At 39.3% G+C, this 24,786-nt stretch overlaps 1 protein-coding gene across 4 annotated transcripts in view; it reads left to right on the top strand.

The window, feature by feature from the left end:
* AFF2 (ALF transcription elongation factor 2) overlaps positions 1-24,786 on the top strand; it is a 463,868-nt gene that overhangs the window by 100,149 nt on the left and 338,933 nt on the right. For all 4 annotated transcript variants that reach the window (XM_075941078.2, XM_075941079.2, XM_075941077.2 and 1 more), the window contains one exon: positions 24,114-24,234. In XM_075941078.2, coding sequence (XP_075797193.2) covers positions 24,114-24,234 — 121 coding nt within the window. The remainder of the gene's footprint in view (positions 1-24,113; positions 24,235-24,786) is intronic.

Raw genomic sequence — 24,786 nt, 5'->3', positions numbered from 1 at the left:
CCTGGGCTACTCTACATGGGGATCGTAGTAAGATACTCAACTTTAGCTAAGAAAAGTATGTAGCTGGAGTCAACGTATCTTAAATCCCCATCCATGTAGCGGGAGGTTGTTGCGAGCAAACACTCCCATCAGCTTTCCTTACTCCTTGTGAGGAGTAGGAGTACTGGTGCCGATGAGGACACCCTCTGAGTTTGATCTAGCAGGTCTAATTTACACCCAATAAATCAAACTCCGAAAGATCGACTGCAGCAACGTCGATCTTCTGTGTAGTGTAGCCGTGCCCTACATGTTTACCATCACCACAGGTAATCTGCTTCATTTGCTTTGGTATTAATAATGACTCCTGGGATAGGCTAGGAATTTTAACTCCTGTAGGATATTTCATTTTAACAACAGCATAACAGAACACCAAGCTGGTCTTAATCATTTCCAAGATAATGCTCGAAGAAATGAGACTTGGTGTGGCTGCTGTAAGGTTTTTAAGCTGCCATGTGTTGTCCTTACAGAATAGCCGATGAGTCTGCTCAAAATTTCACATAAAAATTCCTTCTTATTTAAATAACTTTCTTCCCTCTCACCATCTCTGCCTTTCAAGTGCAAACACTTTTTTTAAATTAAAAGCATTAAGCCATCCATATCGCCTTTAATGTAACAGAGTTGTGATAGATTCCCCAGAGCCCTTGTCTGAACAGTAGTCTTAAGGGAGTGCATGGGTGCATTGAGGGAGAAAAATAGATCCTTTTGGTATCTGTGTGATCAATAATGATCCAGTGAAAATCTCTAGCTGAAAGTCAAAAGTTCAAGTGTGTTTAAGTAACTAAGTGAATATTATACATGTTGGTTATTCTTAGATTTTAATACATGCTGCATTTTGGGCTTACTTCAGTGTTCATTGATATCAGTGGAGAGATTCCTATTCACAAGGAGTTGGATCATGTCCTTGAAGGCAGAATTTGATCCCCAAAACTTACATAAGCTGCATGTGGCTCAGCTGCTTTACATGTATGGATGAAAAAGTGGCATGAGGTACTTTGCTTTGTAAGTAAGGAGAGGACTGATGACGTGAGCGAAACTGAAATATACACATTCTTTTTCTCTTTAAAAGCAGTTGCCCTTTTGTTTCTCATATTGCATCAGAAAAAGTAAAAATGGCACCTCAGAAGTACAATTACTTGGACCAGCCATTTCTTGCTCATTTGGTTCAAAACACTGCAATTGTTACAACACACAGGACACCTGCATGTCTTCCTGGATTTTAAACACACCCACACAACTCCATTCTCTTTCCCACGCTCCATTTACTCTATATTCCCATAATTGGTGCAGCATTGTTGGTAATGCCAGTGCTGAGAAATTCAAAGTAAAAATAAAAAACAAAAAACAAACAGTTTAGTGTAAAAACAACGAGAAGTCCTGGGCATCTTATAGACTAACAGATTTATTGGAGCATGAGCTTTTGTGGGGAAAGACCCACGTCGTCAGATGCATGTCAGTGTAGTGTAGACACTCCCCTGCTTTTCCCATGTTTTGAATTCCAGGGGGGAAAAGCAAAGAATCTTCTTCTTAAGCCAGTGCTTTGCCATATATTCATAATCTACAAGTGTATGGATAAAGGTAAATATCTCCTCCTCACTTTGACATTAAGCAGTATCTTTGCCTTCTAATTTCATGGAATTCTTCTGCTTAGCTCAGCTGACGTGCTCCAGTTTGGAGCAGGGTTTGTGCCTGTGTCTGTCTGGATTATGTTGTGTGCATGCATTGAGTTCGTTTATTACTATTTGTGTATATGAGATTGTAATTTCAACAGGTATGAAAACGGCTCGGGTTTGTTACTTTAGCTTGTTGCATGCCAGGAACCAGCATGTAAATCCATTGTCATTAAAAAGCATTTTATGCTGAACACTGGTATTTCAGATCTCCCCTCCCCCAAACCATCGAGTTCAGGTGACTATAAAAGCTCCCTTGCAGTTTATGAATGAAGAATTATCTTTTGGATCAGCTCAATGACTGGTGCTTATCAAATCTTAACTGACAGAATAGGTAGGCTGAGGTAGACTGTATCATTGCACATGTTTGGTAGTATATAAATAATAATAGTGTTTCCAGTTCTCACAAATTATAATTATTACCTAACTTTTCTGATGTCCGCTGTGTCTTCTCAGTCTTTTCCCCGGGAAGCCCTTATTGCTGTTGTAGGCATCTCTGCATGTTTCCTTACAGTCCTGCTGGCATCCAGTCGGGTACTGTCAGTGTTTGCTGGATTACCAGTGATAATTTGCTTTCCTGACATGTTTTGCTTGTCCATAGGGACAAGCTGCTCAAAAAGAAGAGAGACCTAACCTGATGCATCAAGATACAGAAACAAGTTACTATCATTAGTTCTGATGTCTAACCTCCAGGCATCGGACTATATGGTCTTCAAGAACAGGAAGATTGATGTGTCTGTTGCTGGTGTAACACCCTAGCCTAGCCTGCTTCCAAACAGAGTTGTAGTATTATTATCCTTCAGTGACAGACATGTGCAGTGATGATGATCTTTGACCTGCATAAAATAAGTCAAAGGAACAAAGAACAACTTCAAAGAACAGGAGTGTGCCCCACACTTTTAAGCTTAGGAGAACAATACACTGTTAGCATCAGTAGCATTGAGATTAAATCTTTTCATCTGCACACGAGCATGTCATTATAATTCCAAGATAGAGTATCCGCCTCATTTTACAGCAAGGATTTTCTTTCTTTCTTTCTTTCTTTCTTTCTTTCTTTCTTTCTTTCTTTCTTTCTTTCTTTCTTTCTTTCTTTCTTTCTTTCTTTCTTTCTTTCTTTCTTTCTTTCTTTCTTTCTTTCTTTCTTTCTTTCTTTCTTTCTTCTCCTCAAGCATTTTGATTACACAGCACCAAAATTTATCACAAAAATCTAGATTATATGGTTTTTACTAGTATAGAGCATGGATAGCTCCATTTTTTTAAAAAAAGTACGGTAAAGTTGATACAACCTCACAAACCCTGACTAATGATTTGGAATTTTGTAAAGTTGGAGGCAAATTATCAGCAATAAAAAAACACAGCACATGCATCTTTTAACATACTCTGTTCATTTATGTGATATAAGGATAGTTCTGTTTTAATTATTTATTATCCTAATCTTCCTAACAAAGGCTCTAAACTATATTTTATAATAATAAAATCTGAGCACTACAGGACCACTCTAACTTTCTGATATTTAAGATGACATGCATAGAAAACAAAGATTCGGCCTTGTGCTCTTTTGGCTTCTATATGGATTGAAAGGTGGTTCCTTCCACCACACCTTTAAAAAAGCATAGACTTTTTATGCTTGTTTTGTACATCAGAAATTAATTGTGCATAAAAGAAATCTTTCATTAAAGACTCAGCTCATTTTATGGCTTAATTAAAGCTCATAATAAACCACTTGGAGACTTCCCAAAGTTTCTCCAGCACAACTATGGAACATCACGCTTGACATTCCTGAGGTATTTCAGGTAAAAATAAGTAGGGCATAACCTTTCAGGCCTTCTTTATCATAGAAAAGAAAAAACTTTACAAATCACTTCTAAATTTTTGAGCTGAATTAGGGCATGTGCAAATTAGTAAAGTTCTACTGTCACTCAGTTTTAGTGACATGGTTTGTTTTTCTTCTCAGAAGTAAATTATTTAAGCAGCAATAGCTGTTGAAGGGAAGGACATTTCCACTGGTATTAATAATCAGCTAGGTAATAATCCAAAGTACAATTGAAGGCATCTAGTTCAGTCCATCATTAGTTGCATGAAATTGCCCTGTGCTAAGTCACTATTAATATTACTAGCTGATTCTTTAAAATAAAGAGGAAGAGGGAATGAAGAACAGCAGCGTTGGCTATATGCCTTTTAAATGGCTTTGATTAGTTTGCATCTATTGTATCCATTTTCACTCTGTAGAGCAGCAGGATCACATGCAATGCAAGGATTAAGTTGTAGTACTGTACAGAGCCTTTATGAGGAACGGATGTCTCTGTATTAGCCAATCAGGCTGCTTGAATAGTCACGCTGTTCTGCCCCCCTTGTGGATAAGCCTAAAGAATGTTGAGGAGGAAGCGGTGGCTTACTATTGGTTGCTGAATAGCCTAGGTTGGGGGTAGGCAAAAGGGCCTCCACGGGACAGATCCGGCCCACCAAGTGGGTTGAGCCGGTCTGCGGAACCCCTGCCACGCCCCCACCCATAGGCTAATCAGGGCCTGGGGGCGGGGGGAAGTGCACAGTTTCCTCTGCCCTGCCCCTGCCCTGCCAGGAGCGTGCAGCACTTAGAAACTCCTGGCGGGGCAGGAGGAGACTTTGTGCGCTCCCCCGTCCCTAAGTCCTGATTGGCTTGGAGGCAGAAGGGGGAGTGCGTGAAGTCTCCTCCCACTGCCAGAGCCATAGGGGCCTAGGGAGAAGTTCTTGGGCGGGGGGGGGGGAGCAAAGACTTCACGCACTCCCCCATTACAAGACCAATCATGGTCTGTGGGTGAGAAAGTAGGGAAATATCCTGGCCCCGCCCTTCCAGCCTGAGGCCCCGCCCCTTCTGCCTGAGGCCCTGCCCCTTCCAGTGGAGCCCAGGGCCACTTCAAAAATTTCTGAAGTGGCCCCTGGTAAAAAATTGTTGCCCACCCCTGGCCTAGGTGTATTACAGCTAGGAAAAGACAAGCGCTGCAAATCGTGCATATGGCAATGTGCAGTTCACCTTTTAACTTTTCAACAATTAATGTATTTGCTACAAGCACAATATGCAAAGTCATGTCCAAACCAATGCAGGCTGAGGGTAGGGTGGGCTGCAGTGGGACTGATTTCCTGGTAGTTACTACCAGGAAAAACTGCTTGGGAGCATGATCTAGCTATAGCAGAGATGATGGATTGATGAGATCTGGATTCCATTCCCAGCTCTGCTAATGGCTTGCTGTGTGACTCTGAGCAACCTCTGTCTCTGGGACTCTCCATCTATAAAATGAGGGGATACACATACTTGCCTAGTGGATTGTAATGAATTGTTTGTAAAGTGCTTTGCAGTAATTTATTAGCTGCTAGGAAGTGCCCTCCTCCTTCCCCATCAGTTGTTATGAAGTGTGAAAATGTTAACATACAGAAAACAAATTAACTACCTTGTTAACCTAGTGAGCCAAATGTTCTCTCCATTTGTAGCCTTCCAGGTACATAAAAGTTTAGCAAAAATAGGGATGCTGTGTATTCCTCTATATAATTAACAGAACATTCCCCAATAACCTATGTAAGATGTAGTGTGGCTAATGCCTAACACAAAGATACACAGTATATGGGAGGAACTCTTCATTAGTCCTGGCTACAGCTGGAAGACCTATCTGCTTGTTGGAGCTCAGCCTTAAGCACTGTGATCCCATGCTTTAAATAGAACATTTGGCAAAACATCTTTTTTCAGAAAACCATCTTGCCAGCTTTAGGCTGATGAAGGTTCTAGTTGATGTCACTCAACCTATAGGTTCATTAACCAGTATCTTTAAGCACTAACCTTTGCAATAACCGATGAGCTCAGTAAGGCCTGGTCTACACTAAAGGGGAAGATTGATTTAAGACACGCAACTCCGGCTACATTAATTACGTAGCAGGATTCGATGTATCTTAAATCATCATTAACACAGCGGGAGGTCGTCTTCCCTTACACCTCATGAGGAGCAGGAGTACTGGTGCTCAATTCGATTTAGCGCATCTTTACTAAGCCTGCTAAATCGAATCCTGGAAGATCGACCATGGCAGCATTGATCTTACGCATCATGTAGACCTGGCCTAAGTTAGGACACCCATTTTACTAACAGGTAAACTAACAGAGATTATGTGGCGTATTTTTGGACAGATCGCAAGATAATGATAGCAAGGTAATGATGGGACTGCAGAAAGAACCCTGAAGTCATTTAGAACATAATTCTCTACACAGGGTACTAAACTCTGATGTGTGCCTCCCTATGCTAATTTTTCAGAATACCTGTTAAAAGATACATAAAATTATAGTTACGTCTTTTGACTGCTGTTTAATGTGCCTAATACCTAGCTAGCACTTGTCATATGGTTGTTTCTGGATGACCTCACTGGAGCAGAAATCATTAATTAAAATGTTTAAAACATCAAAATAGGGAAAGGTAAATGTGAAATGGGCCTTAACGAGCACAGTCACGGGGCTTGTTGCTAACAATATGCAAAGTGCTGTACAGGCAGTTACTCCAAGGTAGTGCCACGTTTCTAGGCTGAAATAATGGCACTGTACTGAAAAGCTGGATTCAGTCTCTTTAGATTGATCAGGGAGGGCTTTTGCTGGAACTTCTTGGTACACTAATGACTCAGCCTTGTGGTAATCTCCTTTACTTACAATTTGGGCTGTGTTATCCATTGAGATTGTTGATACTTTTGGCTCACACACCCAGGTGGAGAATAAAGCACTAATGTTAGTTTTCTTTTCTTCAGTTTCTTAAGCTATTTTATGTTCAATGTGGTGAACATTGTTGGCCTTTCAAAGCCAGCCTAGAATTGGAACCCTTGGGTTTATCTTTTGACACTTGCCTTAAACATAGGTAGGTGTTAGGTGACTATAAAATCAACTCTGTAGGATTTTGTTTGCTTGAACAGATGTTACACTGGTTTTAGAGCTGTAATTATTCTTTGTTTATGCCTGGTTGCTTGGAACTGACATTTAAAGAATGACAGGTTCTGCAGTTAATACTCAAATATTTTTTCAATTGTGTACAGTATGTTATGTTTATATGAGTAAGAATAATCCGTGATCTAAGAATCAGAGAGAAACCTTTCTAAATATACACTTTTTCTGGCTTTCAGTGTCACAGTGCAACACTTTCAAGTAGAAAATTGTTAATTTGCTATAATGAATTGAAACTTGAAAAAAACCCACAAATATTTAGTTAATTGCCTCATAAATCTCTGGGTTACTTTCAGTGGAATTAAATTGATAAGCTGTTCTTTAAAATTAATTGCTACATGGTAATATACTGATTCTTTATAAAAATAAAATTCACCCATCTCCCATTATGTCTTTCTAAGAAAGAAAATGTAAATTTGTATTTCTTTTGTGTTTTATAGTGTATGTGAGAAAACCCACATTACTGAAGATTTAACACATTTGACATAATAGCGAGTGCCAAATATGTGTTGTTTTCAAAGGGGAAGCCATAAGAATCCACCATCCTTCCCAACCTCAAAAGCGAAATACATCATTCCCAATTCTGTTGAATTATGTCACTTACTCTGCAGCAGGTTTTGGTCTGGCTCCAGTATTTCACTTTTGCTTTTGGGCCAGAAGGTCAAGTATACCACATTCAAAAGTCACAGGAGTTGTTAGGCTCATTCCTAGTGCTGAAATTGCCGTGATAAAGGGCTGATACCCGTTTAGAGGCGCCATTTTTCAGAGCAACGGTAAAACTGAGCCATCCAAATCGCTTTGCCAGTGGCTCTCAATGGACATTTTTAAATGAGAGCAGAAAGAGCTCACTACCTTGCGGAGTCAAGTTTAAACTTTCTAGCACAGTCACTGCACTCCCAGTTTCCAGCTCATTACTGTAAAGCACTTTGGGGTTATTTAAGTATGAACAATACTACAAAACCAAATTCTGTTCTGCTCTGATCACCTAATGACATTACTGCCTGTGCAGTATCAGCTTTTCATAGTAAGTGGGGCACTACACAAAATTAAATCACTTAATATACTGAGCGACACTCCATCCTCTTAGAAAATGTAATAAGAGTGTGTTTACAAACCACTTCCAGTGACATTCAGCAGAACAAATGGCAGCATGTTCTGGAAAGTCACAAGGAAGTAACTCCTTGCTATATGCAAACTATCAAACATATTTTAAAGTCTGCTCATTGTTTGTGATTTCTGGGTGTACTGGTAAAAAAAAAAAAGACCATCAGTTGTATTTGGTCTTGTGATAAAAGTAGAAAGCAAGTGATCTGACTTCTTGCAATACTTGAAAACAATAATTACCCTCCATGGGTGTTGAGAAGCCTAATTTGTTGTTGCTTATAAAGTTCTTTGAGATCATCAAATGGGAAAACACCTGGAAGAACCAAACAGCAGTGAGCTCAGTGCTATGGGAAGTTGGTGGTAAGAGATTACAGATGGGTCTCCCTTCAGATTCAATGCTAATTTAATAATCCAAAGAAGAACTGTAAAGTTTAATATCTAAAGAAAATCACATTAAAATTCTTCTAATGTTAAGCTAGTATTAAAACAGGGTGGAAGCTGGTTTACATTTTCTTACACTGAGCTGATTTTTTTTAAATAATGGAATGTATTAGAGAATTGGCCGGTCTCCAATAAATGTGACTCAACTTACTAACATTGCATTTTAATATTTGCATGTTACATAGTAAAATATTGCTGTTAGACAAATGGTTGATAGCAGGGAACTTAAAAGAAGACACATTTCTATTGAATAACACATTGTCTTTATGTTATGTAAATAAACAGTATTATTAGTCAGCTGATTGACAGCAAGAGGGACAAATTACTGATAAAAACGATTTGCAGTGTGCACACTAGCTATACAGCATGTTATGATTCAAGGCGTGTGTTCTGTGCTTGGAAAATCCATTTAAGTGGTAGTGCCTACGTTTATGACTCTGAGCCTTTTTTATGGGCATACAGAAGACAGTAGACTTCTTCAGCACCAGTTGAAGATTCATTGTTCCTAAAAGTATAGATATTGAGATGCAAAACATCTATTGAGCCCAACTGCTAAAGAAACTTCAATTTGTTTGTAAAATTGTATCCATAATTTTGCCATTTTTTGTGTGCACAAAAACTAACATTTAACAGCGGTAGTATTGTTTGCACAATCAAATAAATTTGTTAAACATGCCCCTTCCTTGTTTGCATGTCAAGGATGCTATTTTAAAAGCCGTTTTTGCAAATGTATTTGGGATACATATTTTTTGGAAGGGTGATTCCCCAGGAGAATTTTCATGCCAGAACAGAAGCATGAACACAGATTTTCAGATTGGCTGTGTCTATATTGGCACCCTTTTCCGGAAAAGGGATGCTAATGAGACAAGTCGGAATTGCAAATGCCGCGGGGGATTTAAATATCCCCTGTGGAATTTGCATGAACATGGCTGTCACTTTTTTCCAGCTCGGGGCTTTGCTGGAGAAAAGCGCCAGTCTAGATGGGATCTTTCGGAAAATAAAGCCTTTTCTGGAAGATCCCTTATTCCTGATTTTAAGAGGAATAAGGGATCTTCCGGAAAAGGCTTTATTTTCCGAAAGATCCCATCTAGACTGGCGCTTTTCTCCGGCAAAGCCCCGAGCCGAAAAAAAGCGGCAGCCATATTCATGCAAATGCCGCGGGGGATATTTAAATCCCCCGCGGCATTTGCAATTCCGACTTGTCTCATTAGCATCCCTTTTCCGGAAAAGGGTGCCAATGTAGACACAGCCATTGAGTATGATATTCTACCAACTGTTCCTCATTCGTAGTATTAAGATTGTTATGGATAGTTATGGTAGCAAAATAATAATGAATATTCCACACATTGGTAGCATCTTTCCTCTGAGGATCTCAAAGATTTTTATTCAAGTTAGGGTATGTCTACACTGCATGCTTATTTCAAAATAGCTATTTTGGAATAGGCATTATTCCTCATAAAATGAAGTTTACAGATTTCAGAATAAGCTGCCCATTATTTCGAAATCATTTCAAAATAACCAAATGGCTGTGTAGACGCTCGCATTATTTCGAAAGAACGCTAGTTCTCTCAAAATAATGGTGCAGTCTAGACGCACCCTTATTGATACACCTTATAACACCAACGTGAGATAGAAAATGATCCATTGCAAACCAGTGAAGTACAAACAAATCAAATACAGCCAACGCTGGTGGACTGCCACAATTTTTAAAAAGCACACAGCAAGAATTCAGGCCAGGAAGTGAATAAAAAACATTATATGCCATTGAATGCCAAGTTATAATAGGCCAACGATTGTAAAGACTTTTTGTTGGTATAACACCTACCATGAGGTGGGTCTAAGACTTGATGCAGTAATATTATTCTACTAATAATCCTAATCATACCTTTACGTAGAATTTGAGGTTAAAACAATACCCCCCCCTTACTAAAAGTACGACAAAATCTTTAATCATCACAAGTATTCGGCAGTCTCAGGACATTGGGTTGATGTTTCCTTCAAAAGAAGCACTTCCAGTAGCTCAGTGGTCCCTGTCACATTTGAGCACTGGTTTGGTACTGAAAACAAAGGAATGAGTACCACCCACTAAGCCGCTACCTCTTCTTAAGCACATCAGTATTTTGAGGTCTGTTGGGTTTTTTTAAAGCTCTGACTGAACCAAGCTTGCTTAGCTTTGAAATCTGAGAAGATCACCATACCAAATCATCAATCACATACTAGGATTCCCTTTTTGTTACTGGCTATTCTCGGCCATTCAGCTTCTCTGACTAATCACTTTGCAATTTCCTCTCTCAGATCTGAAGTGCAGTAATGTTTTTTGGCTGTCATATGCTGCCAATATTAATTTAAAACATGCTGTCTCAGATGAAATATTATTGTCAGCTATCTTTATAAAGTAATGCGGGAAGCATACTAAAACTCGTTTGCTTATCTAAAGGATTCATATAAATAATCGCAAATTAATTGCTGCTATTCGCTTTACTAGCTCTTAAGTTTATGTTGTAACCAGTATTGCTAGCTAGTTTGGATGCACCTGTTTTGCTACAGGTTCTAGTCTCTCTGCATAGAATTATAGAAATGTAGGACAGGAAAGGAGGTTGACTTAGGTCATCTAACCCCAGTCCTCTGCTGAGGCTGCTATACCTAAACCGTCCCTGACATGAGTTTGTCTAACCTGTTCTTAAAAACCTCCAATTATGGGGATCCCACGACATCCCTTGGAAGCCTGTTCCAGGTGTTAACTATCCTCATAGTTTGAACGTTTGAACGTTTTTCTTAATATCTATCCTAAAGCTCCGTTGCTCCATTTAAGCCTATTATTTCTTCAGTAAACATGGAGAACAATTGATCACCGTCCTCTTTGTAACAGCTGTTAACATATGTGAAGACTGTTATTAGGTCCCCTCCTCAGTATTCTTTTTCAGAATTAAATATGTGAAGTTTTTTTAATCCTTCCTCTTTGGTCAGATTTTCTAAAACTTTTATCATTTCTGTTGATCTCCTCTGGACTCTGTCCAGTTTGTTCGTATTGTATCTAAAGTCTGACACCCGGAACTGGACACACTACTCCAGATGAGGCCTCACCAGCAGTGAATAGAGTAGAACAATTATCTCCTGTATCTTATATTCAACACTCCTGCTATTACTCCTCAGAAGGATATTAGCCGTTTTCACAGTTGCGTCACATTAACTCATATTGACTCATTTATGGTTTACTCTAAGCCTCAGATTCTTTTCAGCAGTACTACTGCCTAGCCTATTGTTCCCCATTTTGTAGTTGCGCATTTGATTTTTTTTCCTTCTAAAATGTAAGTACTTTGCACTATATTGAATTGCATCTTGATTTCAAACCACTTTTTCTGTTTGTCAAGGTTATTTCAACTTTCCATCTCTTTCTTCAAAATGCTTGCAATTCCCCCAGTAGGGCACCAGGGGACATGTCTTCCTAGTTCAGCAGAAAACAATTGGAAACTATTCTTTCAACCAGTTATGCACCTGTGTTCCAGTAATTTGATTTAAACCACATTTTCCTAGTGTGCTCATGATATATCCATGTAGAATTGTGTCCAAAGCCTTACATATCTATGGCATCCCCCCATCCACTAGACCAGATGGCTTCTGCTCCTTTCCCCTTGTTAGTGGTGTTAAGCATCTGGTGAGAACTAACTTTTTTATTGAAGAAGATGGACATTGGACACCTCCAACTGTCCTTCCCCATTTCAGAGCGAGGCTGTGCTTTTCTTTGCCTTTCTCTAGCTCTGGATGTATTTTAAAATATCTTTATTGCCTTCTATGTTGCTGGCTAGGTGTAACTCATTTGGTGCTTTAGCCTTTCTGATTTTCTTCCTACGTGTTTGTGCTGTTCTTTTGCATTTATTTGTAGCAGATTGTCTATGCTTCCACTCTTTTGTAGGTTGGGTTTTTTTTTCAGGACATTAGGAGCTCCTACTGGAGCCATGTTGGCATCTTACTATTCTTCCTCTCTTTTCTTGTCATTGGGATAGTTTGCCCTTGTGCCTTTGATATTGTCTCCTTGAGAAACTGCCAGCTCTCCTGAACACCTTTTTTTCCTCCTTTGATTTTCTTCCCATGACCTAGTTAGTTCTGTGAGTTTGTTAAAGTCTGCTTTTTAAAGTCTTTTGTCCCTAATCAGCCGCTATTACTCCTCTCTTCCCTGGCATCATGAAATCTATCATTTTGTGACCTTCAGATTTGCAACCAATGCTTCCCTGAATTGAATGTGAAATGACTGCCCTGATGGTTACTTACCCCTGCCTTGTGTGACAAGAATTTGTCCTGAGTGCATTCCAGGAACTTCATGGACACTTTAGCTGTGTCTAGACTGGCAAGTTTTTCCGCAAAATCATCTGATTTTGCCATCTGTCTACACTGGCTGTTTGAATTTCCGCAAGAACACTGACGATCTCATGTAAGATCGTCAGTGTTCTTGCGGAAATACTGTGCTGCTCCCGTTTGGGCAAAAGCCCTCTTGCGCAAATCATTTGCGCAAGAGGGCCAGTGTAAACAGCACAGTACTGTTTTCCGCAAAAAAGCCCTGATCGCAAAAATGGTGATTGGGGCTTTTTTGCGGAAAACCGCGTCTAGATTGGCCATGGACGCTTTTCTGCAAAAAGTGCTCCGGCACTCTGGGGTCTGGCAGTGGAGCCCTAGCACACTCATGGGCTGCAGGAGCATGGGGCTGGCAGGTCAGAGGAGCAGGAGGCTGGCAGGCCAGAGGAGCAGGGGGCTGGCACGCCAGAGAGACAGAGAGCATTGACCTCTTCTAATCTGGCACATTCCCTGGTTTGGGACTGGTGAGGTCCCAAGAGTGCCAGACCAGGGAAGTTCAATCTGAACCAGCACATCACCACTGTTCTCCTCAGTGTCAGAGCTGCTCACATGCTTGTGATCATGTGAACAGGAAGTACATGGGTCCATTCCATCACGTACTGAATTCCTGGGGGGAAACGCCAATGGAAGTCGGATTGGTCCTCTGGAGAGGCGATAAACCCTAATACTCCTGATAGCTTATAATATGTCTACCGTTAAAGATTATTCTGTTATGTGTTATTAGGTTCCATTTATAAATATTGTATGAAGGCTCAATAAATAACAAAAGATGTTATAAGCATGTTACATGCATAAGTAATGTGTGTTATAAATTGGTATCAACTCATCAGTACAAAAGTATGAATAATATTTATAGAACCTGGTGACCTGTTGGACTCTGCCGAAAATGGTTACCCATTTATTTAAATATCCATTAATCATTTATTAATCTTTTATAAAAATGTGTATGTTCTACTTTCATATGAAGTGTGACTGATTCTCCTTTACGTCAAGTGATTGGGAGGGTTAAAATTCTGAAGCAGAATGTTCTAGGTTCTTTCCCACTTGATAACCATGAAGTCTTTTGTGGCCACAAAATCATTACAGCTCCTGTAAATTGCTATTCTCTTTGAGAGACGGACAGTATATTTTATAGCAGCGCTGAATAGGGAATGCATATTTGCTCGAATCTGAAATGAGGGAGCCTTGCATTTGACCATCTCTTTTCTTTCTCGTAGACATTACGACAATAAATGAAAGCAATTATGGAGGGTTTCGACTGAGATAGGAATAATTTACTGGAAGATAATACCTCTTGCCAAGAAGCAAATAACAATACATAAAATTATATTAGCCTTCCAACAGTGTTTGCCTATCCATTGGATGCTCCGGACCAGTGACCACCCTGCTCCTTAAAATAGGGGAGGGGGGCTCTTGCTCTGCTTTCTGGGGAAAGGGAAATAGCTTTGCCTGTGTGGGTGGAGGTGGAGAGGAGTTCAGCAAGGCAATGCGGACACATTGCCAGGGCCCAGAAGGGCTGGGGGATTAAAAACGTGGCCAGCCCTGTGAGAGAAGCCCCTTTTCCCCAGACCTGATGGAGCCAAACTCACCTTCTCTCCTTTAGAGATGGCAAAATACCAAGGCTTGTCAGGGCCTGCTGAGGGCATCACAATAGTCATGGTTTCTAGGGGAACTAGGAAGGAATTTTTCCCTTAACAGAAGAGTAGCCGAGGTAGAGTTGGGTTTTTTACACCTTCCCTACAAGGCATTCAGGGAGGCCTTGTCGCAACCCATTATGGAAGTGTGAGGCAGCTGTCCAGTGAAGGTAGTTCATAGGGAAGGAATGCAGCAGCCAGATAAATCGCTAGCTAAAGGACTTAAAAAAGGAGTTGTTTGATAAAGGAGCAGAATGGGGGGAGGATGTCGGGGGCCAATGACTATCCTTGGCCCTTTCCTTATAGCCCAATCTAACCCTTGTTTAAGGCGCAGCGGGAGTGGGTCCACTGGGGCACATAGATGGAAAAAGAAAGGGGCTGACAGAAGCCCATGGCAGATATGGAATGATCATGGAATTACCTTTTAATCTGACAAATAATCCCAGACATTCGATAATAAAGTTGTGGCTGGATCAAAGCCATACGACATGTTTTCTGTCCTTCTTTTGGCATAGCCAAAAAATACACGGCCCTCTGCGACCAACAATCGCCCATGTACATTTCTTCTTCAATTTAAAGTTTGCAAATGAGATCAAGAGTAACTCTATCAAACTGTAAATTTACCTGTATTATTGTTCTGGAACGTGCATTGTAAGATAAAGAGTACGTGGCTAAAGAGCCACATAGCGTGTGAATGTGCTCAGCTGTGTAGAGGCACCTGTCAGTAAATCAGTACGGTTATTAGATGACTAGAAGGGTGTGCTTCTGTGAGAAAATACTTCATCATTTGAGTCTGCTGATTCATCTGGCTCCAAGAATACGTGCTAATCAATGGTTGTTTTATATTAGAAAGCTCGCTTTAATTCTTGCTAGCTGCAGATTGTCTCGCATTTTTTTCAATGAAATGCCAGTAAAATGAGGAGTAATTCTGTTTTTTGAAGTAACATGAAAAGTATGTACCAAACACTTTGACTAGCAATGTTAATCAGTATCTTTTATAGTAATTATAAAAATATTGGCAAGAGTCAAGTGAAGAATTCTGAAAATGCACTCATCTCTGATTTAGGAATGCAGCCTTTCTATGTTAAATACTACTTGATTATTGAATTTGTGTGCATGTGTATGTGTGTGTTCCCATCTTATTACAACGTCTTTCATCTTTTAAAATGCCATTAATGTAGAAAATGTAGTAACCTTGTGGGGGTATTTAAAAATATTCAAAACTGAAAATCAATTGCAACTATTTTTCAGATCTTTTACTACATCAAATGATCATTATGCCTCAGGAATAGGCAGATACGTGCTATGTGCTGGTACATTCAGAAGTAGATGCTGTCATGGCATCATACGGTGTTTGCTGTAAATGTAAATTAAGCATAGTACACAAAACTCAGCTCAACGCGTTCCATATTATGCTTCCATAGTATACGAATGCATAGACCACTGATGTTAATACACTTTTGAACTATAATGGCAGCTAAAAAGCTGTTAGGCTGTATACTCTGGGGCTGTGTCTAGACTGGCAAGTTTTTCCGCAAAAGCACCTGTCTACACTGGCCGCTTGAATTTCCGCAAGAACACTGACAATCTCACGTAAGAAATCAGTGCTTCTTGCAGAAATACTATGCTGCTCCCGTTCAGACAAAAGTCCTTTTGCGCAAAAGCTTTTGCTCAAAAGGGCCAGTGTAGACAGCTCAGATTTGTTTTGCGCTAAAAAGCCCCGATTGTGAAAATGGCGATCGGGGCTTTTTTGTGCAAAAGCGCGTCTAGATTGGCACGGATGCTTTTCCGCAAAAAGTGCTTTTCCGTTAAAAGCATTTGCAGAAAATCATGCCAGTCTAGACATAGCCTGGATGTATATGAATTACAATGTAGATCTTGGCTAAGCCTTAATGGGCTTGTTGTCATAATGTCAGTTCTGAAGGAACTTGACATCCCAAAAAGCATCAGTGGAACTTTGAGAGAAAAAGCTGTAGAGAGAAATATGACTGTGAAAATAGTTAATTTCACAGAGCAAGGAAATTCAGAATTTAGGCTGAAACTCCATCCTTAGTCTTCCCCCTCACAGCAGGTTACCCATCTAACACAGTTTCCTAATCCAGCTCCTTTATCCTGAATGTAATTTATCTAGTGCCAAGAGTCACTGATGAATTTCACACATGTGTATATAAATTTGTTACAGTTTACCAGTGTGGCATGATAAGCAATGACTCGAATACTAGGATGTGGAGCCTTTCTGGGAAGGTCTACATGGATGCTCTAACACATTGTAATTTGCAAAATATAATCCTGGCTTAATGTTATCTTATTAGATGTATTAAGTACAAGATAGATCCCACATTAAATAAAGCATCTTGGAAAAGTGTTATATTTACCAGGTCTTTTAGTGTGGATACTTGTTGTTTAATTAATTTCACAGTAGCAGTTACATAGTAACCATTTTTTATTTCTTCTTGGGCTTTCTTTATTCTTGGCTTGAAGTATTTTTCAGTTTTTGCCCTGCTGCTTCCCAGATAGCAAATGTGAAATGACAGCAGGGTTTTATTAGCTATCTAAAATGTACCTTGAACACACATTGTTAACCAAATTACAATCTCTGCTTTCGTTTACATGTGTCGCCTTTCAAAGGATGAATGTGTTCTTTTAATTTGCTTTATAAATATCCATAACGATGTCCCCAAGCATTTTAATAAAACAGAAACAGTTAATTATTGCCAAATAAGGATATCCAAGTATATTGGTCTGTAGCTTGCATATAAATATTTCTGACAGCGCTTCTCTCTCGAAGAGAAAATTGTGCAAATTGCCAGTTATTATCATTTTTAATAAATAAGACTTATCTTGACTCCATTCATTTTTTACCCCGGTGCAATAGTGTTCAACAACCATATTTTCAGTGGGACCATTTCTATTACAGAGTGATTGAGCTCTGATTTACACATCAATTACACAACTTCATGGAGATTTTCATGCTCCCATAGCTGACATCAATGAAGCATAACTGCGTAAATGCTTTATTTCATACTAGTTTTTGATAACTCAGACTGATAACTAATCATGTCAAGAGACAATGTGCTATGATACAGGAAACAATAAATGCTCCCCTTTGAAACATCATCTCTTCTTTATACTCTTTACCATTCATGAGCTTATCTCTGCTATCCATTCCATCCTATAAAGGTACTGGAATTTGTTCCTCCCAAATTCATGTTAAGGAAAGGTTTGAAGCTACATAATACTGAAATTGGCAAAAACTGAACTAAAATAAAATTATCTGCATGCTTAAAAAAACCCAAATGTTATGAATATAAGCTGTGCCTTTAACCTCTTGTTTTTAATTTCCACAGATTGCCTATGGGTCTCTTGGGAGTATTTTGTAGCAAACACACTACAGTGAATGGCACCGTTTTTTAATACATATTATTAATTGATAACGCATGACCATCTCTGTAAAACTCTTGAACATCAAAGATAGAATATTCTAACTTAAAAAAGTAATTGATCTTGACATTCAGTGATCGAAACATTCTGATACTTTTTTATACGTTCATTCATTCTTTTAAAAAATGCAGCATTGAAGTAAATATTGAATGTGAATAGTATGCAATATATTGTTTTGTTTAATTAATTGGCATATTCTAAGTGTGGCCTAATTGGTCAGTGCTAAGCAGTAAGATTATCAAGACAATGTAATTTAAAGTCAAGAGAATGGTGGTGATTGTTAGAAGAGGTAGCACATTGTAGATTTAAATGTAATATTGCTTGTGAAATGTATCATTTTACAGTGTAGTAAAAGCTTTGATGTGTAAGGAAGGAGTGTTTAACTAAACATTTTGTTTAAAGTCTGGCTTTTGTAATCACCTTATTTTCTGAATCCGTTCCCCTAGTACGGTGTTCATGGCAAAATTGCAATGAAAATGAAAACCCTAGGGGTTATTTTCATTTTCTCTGGTGTAAATCAGGATTCTCCCTGGTTGATGGATAGAGAGAAGGCAGAACTATTCTCTGTGCCTCAGAGTTGTTTGTTATATTTTTTAAAATACCTTAAATATTGACTAGGGATACTTGAGCTATAGTCCAGCACAGTTCTTACGCATAGTCTTGTTGACTTCAGTTGAACTATTCGCATAAAGTAAAGCACAGACTGTGATGATTTCGGGCCGTAGAGCTAAGCACCTTGAAAGGTCAACCCTGAATTGACTTACAAGTCAGTTTTCAAGGCAGATAGTTGAGCATACATCAACAATCTCCATAATGTCCAATCAAAACTAAACAAGAATGATATCCTGACATCCTAAAGATAGAATGAGGAAGCAGCAACCTTGGACCGGTACTTCCATTATTTAAATAACACAGTTATAAATTCAGTGTTCTCAGGGCCTTGTTCTGGAAACCCATTCTTTACTTCTGGTTTCCACAGAAGATCAGTATTTTGTTCAAATAAATTCTTCCATCATTAGGGGTGTGTCTACACTGCACTGTAACTCAAAATAAGATACAGTTGAGCTATGTAAATTGTGTAGCTTATTTCTATGCTATTTCAAAATAGCTTATTTTGTCATTTGGCACTATCTACACAGCACCAAATTTCGAAATACAGGACTATTCCAAAACGTCCCTTACTCCTTGTAGAACGAGGTTTACAGGGACATCGGAATAGTGAGCCTGAAATAACGGGCTAGCTGTGAAGACGTGGGATAGTTATTTGGAGATACTCCAATATCTCAAATAGTATTGCAGGGTAGACATGCCCTAAGAATACACATTATTTTGAAGATAGAATGAAAAACTGATAAAGAATTTTCAGGAGGCTCAGTCTCTATGGGTACATCTAGACTACTTTTTTTTTTAAGGAGATACGCAAATTCGGTGCTAATTGGCATATCTTCTTCCGATCGCTCTTTTGAAAGTGAGTTTTTCGAAAGTGAAAATAGTCGGGGCACAGTTTTTGCAGAAAAAAATCCTTTTTAGAAAAAAAACGCCCGTCCTAAAAAAAGGAGGTTTACGTGGTTTTTCAAAAAAGGTTTTTTTCCCGAAACCTTCCCACGTACAGACTACTTTCACTTTTGAAAAGCCCGCTTTTGAAAAAGCGATCGGAAGAAGAGATGCAAATTAGCACCGAATTTGCACATCTCCTTTAGAAGAAAAACATAGTCTAGACGTACCCTAACTCTTGCTCAAGAAAGGTTCTTGACTTTCTCCAAAGCTTTCTGTCATTCACTTTCACAATTGACAGCATTTCTCTCTTATTCCTCTCCAAAGCTTTCAGTCATTTGTCCTCTCACTTCTTCTGATCCTCTTCCTCAAAATCCACTGTTTTGCTAATTCATATTGGATAAAGGTTTTAGTATTGGGCATAGAGAGTAAAGGTTGACCTCATTCTTTTTTAATCTGTGTACATTTCAAAGTTAAATACGTGGCTTTCTGCAGTTAATATGAATTGCAGAATTAGCTCAGTGCTGAGCATTTCAGCAACAGAAATAAATTTGTGGAGAAACTAGTCATTGGGAATTACCTAAAGCTTTTATGTCATAATATGAATGGAGAATTCAAAATTAACATTAATTATTTTTTTCAGTAACACAGTGCTTCAAACTGCAGAGCATGTGATAAGTATAGATATCTGCAGAGGGTATGGAAGGCAGCCATCACTTCAGGTTCTCCTGATGTCATAAGATGTACCCGCTCAGTGGAATAGTTTGTAAACATCATCAGAGTCCCCGGGAGTGAGCTTCTGTTTCGTGCTTATCTCTAGGGTGAATTAAATATGTATTTTTTCTGGTTTCATGAGGACATCTGCTAAAAGAGAAATATTTTCATATGTTTGGTAGGAAAACATTGAGTTATTTACCTTTGTATACATAGTTAATATGGTAAATACTATATTAATTAAATGGAATTAATTTTACAGAAGTTGTGCCACATTGAATAAACACTGTTTCATTATTTTGCCTTAGTGGTTTAGTAACATCACTACCACCAAGCAGAGTAAACCGTTTTATTGAGATTGATAAAATGTAAGAACTACATAGACTTAAAATGCCACCTTTACTATTTTGCTCAGCTATCATATAGCATAATGATTCCTTTCAGGGTTCTCAACAGTTTGTGTGCTTGAGGAAGGAACACAGCTTTCAAATAACAAAGCCTAAATTAGTAACAAGGGCAGAATTTTGTAAGGGCAGGAGCAGGAAGCAGCCATGTGCTCCAGGATGCGGCTTGCTTTTCATCCTGTTCCCTGGATGCTAAGGGAGTGAAGGGAAAGTACTTGTATTCCGTCCATGCCTCTCACACCTGGCTGGAGAGCTCCCTTAGCCTGACTATGGCTGAAGTTGCTATAACTGCTAAGCCTCCAAAATCTGATAGTGCCATCCCTAGTCACCCCGATAAATAAAATCCATCCACTAGTCGATTAGTTGACTAAACTAAATTTAACATCCCTACTTAGGTATATTGCAGTAAGTTCCTTTGTTTTCCTCCATAAATGTACACTAGCAAATGATCCAAAGTAGTGAGATCATTAGGGCAGAATGTTTTGTAAATCTAATGAAATTAGATGATGTTGCTTTTTGAGTTTCCAACCCGAAAATGGGAAAGACAATGAAAACTTAGTTTAACTCAGCCTTTTGTACTTAGGTGACTTCACACCCTGTTCATACACTATACTCAAGCCTATTCACTCTAAGCACAAATGATCCTGCATTGCTGAAACCGATTATTATTTCATATTTCTGATTTTAAGATTTACTTCGTAGCATTAGTCTGTCTTTTTTTTTAAAAAAAAATCCTCCCTGTATGAAAACAAGTCTGCAAATCTAAGGCAGGGGGTTGGACTCGATGACCTCTTGAGGTCCCTTCCAGTTCTATGATTGCATGGAATCATCGGGAGATAGACAGTCTCTGTGGGTCTTGCAGGTTCAAACACAACCTGCCTGAATCATAAGAACTTTAATTGAGTAGATAAAGAGGTCCTCATAATTATAAACTGCAGTAGGTATAACAAGAGACTAAATACATAGCTGTGGTTTTAATTAGCTGGTGCTTCAAATTAGTAATTGTGGTTTCACTCAGAAATCAGTGACTTTATACACTGTCAAAGCCTCATCACTGTGCAGTTCATTCCTCATTATATCTCTCCATGTGAAGCTTCCAATACAACATCATGCTGAGCTAAAAAGGCAAAAGTTGTAGATATTTGGTTATCTTCCAAGTGCAGTAAAGCTGTGGAGATTAAATTCATTCTCATCAGGAGATCAGAATTCACTCGTCTCCATTACATAAGGAAGTGTGTGTGCGTGCACGCGCATGTATATGTAAAATCTAGCATGCAAATATTTCTTACAACGGATAACATCAGCATGCACGCTCAATCTACTATTCAAATTGTCATCTGGAATTTGTAGCTAATTAACTGACACAAAATAGAGCCAAAAGCTTTATACCAAATCAGATCTGAGTTGAAAGCACAGACGTGGCCCTTAATGCTTGTCTCATGTGGGATTGTCAATGCAAGTTGAAACATGCCTCTCTCCTCTTTTTTTTATCCTCTTCCGTGTTTTAATTACAGAGGAGCAGGAAGTAGTTTGTGAAAACAAGAAACCAAAATACTTCAGTCCTGTTCATGAGAGGAGTAAATGTGATCTCTCAGCTTGTCATCTAGGTCTGGCAGGTGCAGAGAGCCAGCTGACATAAAGAGAACCAACGTCTTGCTATCGCTGCTATGAGGCAATAGGCATTTTTAAAAATTTGTATGCTGGATTACCTGCCACTAAATCCGACTAATGTAAAGCCCTTTCCTTCAGCAAGAGCACTATGTGAAACATTTTTAAGTACTCCCTATATCTGAGCCGACGATTCACCTGTTTTAAGCTCGGCAGTTCTCTTTTTTGGGTGGTTTGGCCCTGACTGATATTGAGACCGGATCGGAGATGGTTGTGTCTGGTATCGTACGCGGATTCCACTTTGAACAGCAAGTTGCTGTGCCCCATCAGTGTGATATTGCATGTATGAGGTCCAGCTGGTGCGAGCAGCATAGCGTACTTTTCAAAAGGGCCTTCTCCATGCAGCATGACCTCGTACACTTTATGCATATGAGGTCATACTGGGAGGAGCAGGTTCATCCCAATGGATACAATTTCCGGAAGTATTGGAATGTCTGGGAATGCATGAGTGACCCCCCTACCTATACTCACAATTGCACATTACTTAAATATTAACAAGCATGCGGGATTTAAATAGTTGTTCTGAACCACACTTGCCTCCAGTACAGTGCTGTAATGTTGGCCAGTGCCACCCAGTTACAAGGAGACTGAAAAGGTCACTATGCCTGGTGGACTGCATAGTTGTCTTCTCCGTATAGGTATATTCTGTGTGTGCACATGTGTGCACGTGTGTGTGTACATATAGGAACAGATTGTGCCTACACATTTATACGTGCACACTTATAGACAAGTTGTTCTGATTTTTTTCTGACAGAAAGCTCCATCTGGAAATGGCAGATTTTGTGTGTGTGTGTGTGTGTTTAATTTTAGAATGATTAGTTCTGTTTAGAGAGATGGTGGGGTGAGGTAATATTTTTATTGGACCAAATAAAAGCTTTCCAGCTGCAGGGAACTCTTCATCGGGTCTGGAGAAGGTAACCAGAATGTCTACACGAGATACAAATGGGGACAGACTGTTAAGCACAAGAGGTTCACTATGCTCTAGGAGACCACTTAAAATGAAGTGAGCAATTAAGGATTAGCAGCCAGTGGGGTGTGTTACAAATTGCAATGACTATGCATCTGGTGTCTTCGTTATAAAGTCCAAGGTTTTCATTGCCCAGCAGAGTTAGGAATTTGCATTTCCAGGCTCATCTTTCAGAGCCGTTGTGCAGGGTTCCTCTGTGGACGAAGAAGATTCAGAGGTCAGATATAGCGTGATCGCCTTTTGAGAAGAGTTCACCCACGGTGATAGGATGTTTTAATCTTTATTTCTTTGCAAGTTCATTTGAGAGAATTGTGGTTGTCTGGTTGGAGCATTTGATGCACATGGGTGAGGAACATCACAGGGAAACGGGCATGTGTAAAAGCCGATCAAAGGTGTATTGTTAGGGTTATAGATCCTTGTAGCAGTCTATAGGTTTGGGGTCTGTTCTGGTAGGGTGAGGTGCCACTTTGAGCTGATATGTCTTGAGCTTACTTCCAGTGATGAGCTTGGTAAAGTTGGAGCGGTTGAAGACAAGAAGGGGGATTGAGAAAGATTTCTTTCAGGATGTGATCCCCCCATGTAACTCTTTTATACCCTTTATAGGTTCTAGTGTGGGATGACACTGGAGCAGGCTCATTTCATGATGTGGTCTACTTTTCTTTGGAGTGTCCTAGTTTAGTAAAGGCAGATTTTCAGTGTGTTTAAGAGTATATGCTGGGCTTTCTCTTGGGAACAAATTCTATCACATCTGAATGCCTAATGAAAATAACTCTGTTTTGTACAACACTTTGACCCCAAATTTATATTTAGAAAAAGTGTTGGATGGATTTTACTCTCTTTCTTCACTCAGCACAGAGTCAACCTGTGGAACTCCTTGCCAGAGGATTTGGTGAAGGTTAGGGTTAAAAAAAGAGCTAGATAGATTCATGGAGGTTAGGTCCATCAATGGCTATTATCCAGGATGGGTAGGAATGGTGTCCCTAGCCTCTGGAGGTGGGTAACAGGGGAGAGATCATGCGAGGATCATCTGTTGTGTCCCCTCCTTCGGGAGCATCTGGTATTGGCCACTGTCAGCAGACAGGATACTGGGCTGGATGGACTGTTGGTCTGACCCAGAATGGCTGTACAAAGTCATCAGCTCGAATTGCAGTATTTCTGGTGTTTTGTCCTAACATTGGTAACCACAAATGTTTAACTGGCTTATGGGGATCATAATAGTTTGTCTTTTTATCTTATCTTTTTCAGTCACTATGAGCAAGACCGGAATGCACTTAAAAGGAAAGAATGGGAACGAAGAAATCAAGAAGTCCAGCAAGATGAAGATCTCTTTGCTTCAGGTTTTAATCTCTTTGGGGAACCCTACAAGGTAAATGGCTATACGATACTTTACACTTTTTGGAGCGTCTTTCATCCTGAATTTTTTTTTCTATTTTGAAAAAAATTAAGCCTCTCCTCACCTCTGAGGAAGAGAGTATTATGTCAATCTTGATCGTCTGACTCTACAGATTGGTAGAACTTTGAAATTAGTATATGGAAGCACAGACAGGTTAAGTAACAGGGCCAAGGTTATATAGCATTTTGGTGACAAAACCAGGAATTGAATCAAGGCGCCTGGATTCCTTTTCCTTCTCTCATTGCTCAGCACACTCCCTCAATAAGCATATATTGCTCTCCAAAGGAATATTTACTAAGATTTTTCTTACTCCAAAACTGACATTTAATCCCTTTATTTTGTAAAGTGGAAATATACTTGAATTGTTCAAACCAGAATCTCTTCCATTAATAATGAGCCCATAAGCTCTCCCTTTGCAATCATAATTGTCCAAAGAAGTGTTGGGGGAGAATGTCTGTTTGAATTCTTTGGGGAGCATAACAAGGGTATCAAAGAGACTTATGATGAGATTTATTTTCTCTAAGG

Source organism: Pelodiscus sinensis, chromosome 13 (assembly GCF_052426305.1).
Source record: "Pelodiscus sinensis isolate ZL-2025 chromosome 13, ASM5242630v1, whole genome shotgun sequence".
NCBI classification, from domain to species: domain Eukaryota; kingdom Metazoa; phylum Chordata; order Testudines; family Trionychidae; genus Pelodiscus; species Pelodiscus sinensis.
The sequence above is the reverse complement of the archived record's forward strand: the minus strand, read 5'-3'. Positions and strand labels throughout refer to the sequence as shown.